The sequence below is a fragment of the Cibotium barometz genome, chromosome 32, assembly GCF_041138505.1.
Source record: "Cibotium barometz isolate CiBa-2024 chromosome 32, ASM4113850v1, whole genome shotgun sequence".
Lineage (NCBI taxonomy): Eukaryota > Viridiplantae > Streptophyta > Polypodiopsida > Cyatheales > Cibotiaceae > Cibotium > Cibotium barometz.
In genome coordinates, this window is record NC_141077.1 from 45,606,686 (window position 1) to 45,612,862 (window position 6,177).

The 6,177-nt window shown below is 42.1% G+C and overlaps 1 protein-coding gene across 1 annotated transcript; it reads left to right on the forward strand.

Annotated features, from left to right (window-relative positions):
* Positions 1-2,351: 2,351 nt before the first annotated feature.
* LOC147620251 (peroxidase A2-like) lies at positions 2,352-3,830 on the forward strand. The gene is made up of 4 exons (XM_086772729.1): positions 2,352-2,712; positions 2,823-3,014; positions 3,123-3,288; positions 3,412-3,830. The coding sequence occupies exons 1-4, from the start codon at positions 2,494-2,496 to the stop codon at positions 3,828-3,830; spliced, it is 996 nt and encodes a 331-aa protein (XP_086628855.1). The 5' UTR covers positions 2,352-2,493.
* Positions 3,831-6,177: the final 2,347 nt, after the last annotated feature.

A 6,177-nucleotide genomic window follows, 5' to 3' on the forward strand; every position in this document is an offset into this window, starting at 1 on the left:
CACTCAAGAAGGACACAATGTTTGGCATAACACTTTCAAGTTGCATTCTTTTTAAAGAATTTAGAGCTTTGCTATCTTGCCCATGTTGGGCGTACACCATAATCATGGCATTCTAAAAGAGTGTTCGGACTGAGCATTTGGCCAAACAAAGTCCTCGCACTATCAAGGCTCCCACATTTGCTGTTCTAAGTTTTCGCGCATATAACAAGAGCCATGGTTGGAATTCTTGTAGGCACAACTTTGTCAAACCACGCCTAGGTTTACTCCACGAACTAGCCTCTCTTCATTGCTATCTGGGTGCATTGGTAGAACCAGGGTTTGAACCACCAACACTGATCATTGATCTTGTTGCCCTTCTTCTTGGCCTTTGTCCACTCAACAATTTACTATAAGCAATCCCAAATGTTGAAAGTAATGTAAGGAATGTTCAAAAAAAGAAGAAACTTCAAAAGTTAGTACACACGTGTAGTCTATCTATTCAGGTTATGTATGTGAATAGGTTTTTTTAAATATGTATATATATATATATATATCAATTAGTTGCAGATCCTTGGATAAATTTGTAGAAGAAAATGTATTTAAAAAAGATAATCTTACAAAATGGCAGTTGAGAAAAAATCAACGAAGCAAGTTTGTGCACTATATTTTGAATCATTGCACATTAAGTGGATGTGAATAGAATCCACATATTGTGACAAGTACATTGATGTTACAATTTTTAGTTTTATAAGTTGAGATATCTTGAATATTGATATCTTGAATAAGGATGAAGACTTATCTATTATTTTTGGGTGGCACACTATGTATCAAGAACACAAAGACAGAATCAATGCATCATGGTGTGCAGAGATATTGATGGATTTTACAGTGACCTATAGTGATTTATGATGATATATTCACAATATTATTATGATAATGTATTGGATAGTTTTGAGTTAAATCTTTCCATTAATTTTTATATTGAAAAAAATGGTTTATTGTGGAGTGTGTGTGGGCTCTATTTTCTACTGAAGTATGTGTGTGTGTTTAATGGAGAATGGAAATTTAATTACAGTTGTGTGAGTTTACACCGACTCTATAATCCTAGTGGAGGGTGGTAGCCTAACCCATGGGATTGGATGGGGTTAGGCTAGGACATACTCGTATTTGGTGTAATTTTTCCTAGCTATATTTAATGTTTAAAGTATCTTGAAAATGAATGTAGAAATAAAAAGATGTACTTTTCGGTGTTTCTAAATAGTGAAAATTGTGTACCTACCTTCAAATCATGCATGCATTACTTTCTTTTGAATTAAACCAATGTATATATATATATATATATCAGTTAGTCGTTGACCCCTTGATAATTAGTTACGGACTCCTTTATAATTAGTTGCGGACCCCTTGATAATTTTGACTCAAATCAATATATATGTATGTATATATATATATATCAATTAGTTGTGAATCCCTTGATAATTTTTTAGAAGAAAATGTATTTGAAAAAGATAAGCTTACAAAATGGCACTTGAGAAAAAATCAACGAAGCAAGTATGTGCACTATATTTTGAGTCATTGCACATTAAGTGGATGTGAGCAGAATCCACATATTGTGACAAGTACATTGATGTTACAATTTTTAGTTTTATAAGTTGAGATATCTTGAATATTGATATCTTGAATAAGGATGAAGACTTGTCTGTTATTTTTGGCTGGCACACTATCTAGGCACACTATGTATCAAGAACACAAAGACAGAATCAATGGATAAACTACTTTAAAAGACCTCGAATTTGTTTTGTTTTTTTAAGGGGGAGAGAGGGGCGTTGTGATCTAAATTTTTTGTAAGAGAACACAAGGGAGAGTGCAAGAGTTCTTGAGAGAAGGGAGGTGTACAAGAGTTACACGGAATGTACATTCTTCCAAACTCATGTACAATTAACTAGTCTCAAAGCTCATGTACACTTAGTCTCAGCCTCGCCAATGCTGCTCGTAAAACAAATAAAAACATTAGACGTGATGACAAGCAAGTGGTTATGAAATAACGAGATCACAACTTTAAACCTTGAAGGTGTTAAATGAGGGTGGGAATTTAGCCCCATGAAATGAGACCATTGAATGAAAGCAAAACCTTTTTGAATGGGTCTCCCATATTTTTCAAACCTTTCACAATCCCTAAATGGAACCCTTAGACCCAAGAAAGCAATCAAATTTGACCAAATCCACGTAAAAAGGTCTTTTTCATATGCTTTGACTGAATGAGAGCCAAGATACCAAAAAATTTGACCAAATCCACGTAATAAGGTCTTGTGCACGATGCTAGCGTCGTGGAAGTTCTAACCATAAATTCGCTCCCTACCTATGTGTAAAAACGTATGAACAAAGCGATTGTCTTCCATTCCATCTTTCATAATTTCCAGTACTTGTCTTCCATTCCATCTTTTATAATTTCCAGTACTTGTCGTGCCATCTTCGTCCCGTTTTGAGACGTTGGAAGCAACTTGACAGAGCAATATGGAGCAGCGTGGTCTTGCATCCACCCTCTTGGGCTGTACGCTAGTCCTCCTCGTAGCTACTTCAAAATCCTACGCACAGCTTAGCTCTAGTTTCTACGACGCATCCTGCCCGACTGTTGCGAGCATCGTGGAACAAGTGGTGCAGCAGGCAGTGCAGCAGGAGGCCAGGATGGCAGCGTCCTTGCTGCGCCTCCACTTCCACGATTGCTTCGTAAATGTAAGTGTGTAAACTAGTTATAAACGTTGATCAGAAAGCTACACTGCCCCAAGGAAATGAGTAATGATTAAGAGTACAGCTCGATTGCACTGATTTTTAATGCAATGTAGGGATGCGACGGGTCGGTATTGCTGGACAATACAGACACAACGACAGGCGAGAAGACGGCCCCTCCAAACAACAACAGCTTGAGAGGCTTCGACGTGGTGGACAACATCAAGTCCGCCGTGGAGGGAGTGTGCGAGGCGACCGTTTCGTGTGCTGACATTTTGGCGCTGGCGGCCAATGCGTCCGTGACCCTGGTAATACATATTAGGAGCAGACTCGTCACATGAGGAGCCTAATTCAATTAACTATCTCATGACTGCTAGACGTTTAAGACCTTATACAAGGATGATTGATGTACGCAGGCCGGAGGACCCTCCTGGACGGTGCTCTTGGGAAGAAGAGATGCAACCACTGTAAGCGCCACAGCGCCTGTGCAGGACCTCCCAAATCCCAACACCGATATCAACACGGTCATCGGCAAGTTCACAGCCGTGGGCTTGTCCACGCAGGATGCAGTTGTGCTCTCAGGTTCAAACTTATTGAATATTGCATGGTGAAGTCTAGTAGAGACTAGAGTACTTTGAAGTAATAATTCCGTTACAATTTGTTGATTTGTGGCCCGCCCATGTGCATTTTCTGTCGTGGCTGCAGGTGCCCATACCATCGGGCGCGCCTGCTGTATCTCCTTCAGCTCGCGCCTCTACAACTTCAGCAACACAGGCAGCCCCGACCCCACCGTCGACTCCACGTACCTGGCCGCCCTGCAGAGCAACTGCCCGCAGAGCGGCGGGGACCCTAACGCGCTCAACTCGCTGGACACAACCACCCCAGACACCTTCGACAACAAGTACTACGCAAACCTGCAGCACAACAAGGGCTTGCTGCAGTCCGACCAAGAGCTCTACTCCACCTCCGGCTCCAGCACCGTCTCGCTCGTGGACACCTACAGTAGCAGCCAGAGCACCTTCTTCAGCGCCTTCGCCCAATCCATGATTAACATGGGGAACATCGGCCCTCTCACAGGCACCCAAGGAGAGATCCGTCTCCACTGCCGGAAGGTGAACGGCTAAGCTCGGTCAACAACATCTACGCGTAGCATTTATAGCTTTGGGCTTGCGCCCGCCGTTCAGGTCGTAGTCGGGAGAGGCGCCCTTCTATCTACTTTGTCGGCTTTTTAGAAAGAAGGCATTACCGAGAGAGATATCATGTTGTTGCGATTGTTGAGTTCATGGGCTCTATACACAATCATTGGTGGTAATTGCGTTCTTTCAATTACCAGATTTGTTGATTGATTATATTAATTATTGCTCGAGGGTTTCTCTTGTTCTTCAGGAAAACTTTGAGATATAATTTGATGCTCAAGGCTTTTTGTTTGCAGAACACATGTGCACATTCTCTAGATCTCTTGTATAGCTTTGTCTTGTGTGCAGCTTGGATTCATGCAGCTCTTGCTAATTCCTCTTGCGTGCTTTACCTTTCACCTAGCAGCTTTAGTACACCTTTACAATGATCTACGTGGAACACAATCAAAGCCTCTTGTTGTTGATGGTGGGAAATTGGAATTAACATTTCATTTTGATTGGCAAAGTAATGGGCAGCTTCCGTTGGGTCTCTTTTGCTTTTTCCAGCACTAATAATGTCACATTTTGCCACACTAATATCGGTTACCTGGCATTATGCCATAAATATATGCACGTGATGCCCTTGCTTCTCGATAACTCCGTCCGGAGTCTCTTGAGGACAACAAAATTGGTGACAACTCACGTAGAGGTCCCTGTTGGTGGGGAATCTAACACAAAGAGCAATAATTGGTATTATCGCTTTAAAGACCTTCCGCTAATTGACTAGATTGATCACTTTGTTGCGGCATAGTTCTTTGCCCTTGAAGGAAAAAATGTGTGATTACTTGGGGTAGTAGTAAATGTTTTCCATGATGGTGAAGGTGGGAAAGTACGATATTCACTTTCTGGCTCTCATCTATTTTTGGGCTTCTTCATCTAATTAGGTTGATCGATTGCCCAGAGTCAACGAAATCACTTGCAGAGATCATTGTACATGATGAAATGGAGAAGTGACCTGCATGATCCATACATATTAACAAGGGCATTTCGAGCTATTATATCTTCCTCAAAACCAAAGTGCAGAATGGCTACACGGATCTTTTCCCCTCATCTAAGGTTGCCATGCTAGCACATGAACCAAGAACACTCAAGAAGGACACAATGTTTGGCATTACACTTTCAAGTTGCATTCTTTTTAAAGAATCTAGAGCTTTGCTATCTTGCCAATGTTGGGCATACACCGCAATCATGGCATTCCAAGAGAGTGTTCAGACTGAGCATTCGGCCAAACAAAGTCCTTGCATTATCAAGGCTCCCGCATTATCAAGTCCTTGTATGTGAATAGGTTTTTTTTTAAGGTGATGACCTTCGAAATTAAGGTATGTATGGTTTTTAACAAAACCACAAAAACTTTTGAAAGATGCCTTTACAAATCTTACTTCATGCTAGCTCCTTGCCAAACAAGTGCAGGAGGAGTAGCAGTCCGAGTCAGTGGGCTCGGCTCATTCGCAAGGGCAAGGGCCCGCTCGGCAGCGCTTCCGACATCATTGCAGATGGAGATCCCGTTCACACCCCATTCTTGGTTGGCTTCATCAACAAGTCCTTTGACTTGTGGAAAAGGAGACACAACAGCCGGGGTGGCGGAATTCGGAGAGGGTGGCGCAGGAGCTTGGACCTTTGAGTGTTGCTCTGCGCGAATGATGGAAGGCCCTACGATGTTTGAGGGACACCTGTGAGAGACCCTGAGAGGGAAGCATTCAATAAAGATTGAAGCGATGAGTTCAAATACTGGTTGAGTGAAGAGTTTAAGCATGAGCTGAAGGCGAGCTGGTGGGCAACAGAAGGATGGAGGGATGGGTTGAAACTAGCAAGGCCGTTGTTTGGTTTTAAGCATGTGAGTAGCCTTTGTGCCGCAAGGACGGCGGGGGTAAGGGAATGCTGACATACGATCACTTGATTCAATGGGAGCAATCTAGAAAGTGTGGAGTAGGGCAAATTCGGGGTTGCCCAACAAAATACCCCCAGCCTGGGCCAAAGCTAAATCTGATACATCAAGCTTAGCCTTCTAGCCGCCATCAGAAGTGGCCATTTTACAATGAACTTGATGGCCATCAATGGTCTTGGTAGGCTCTTTGAGGACTTTTTGGGCATACTCTGTAGATTTGTAAATAATGACCCTCCAATGCAGCTACAGACACACAGCCACAACCCATCATCAAGAAGAAAAGAAGCACTTAATGATGCATAATAAAAATATCAAGAACATCAAGAAACACTCCAATATCCCTTGTCATGGGGTTTTGAGAAAAGTAACAAGAAAAGTAACAAACATCATGGGTAATCTAGAATCAAGAAA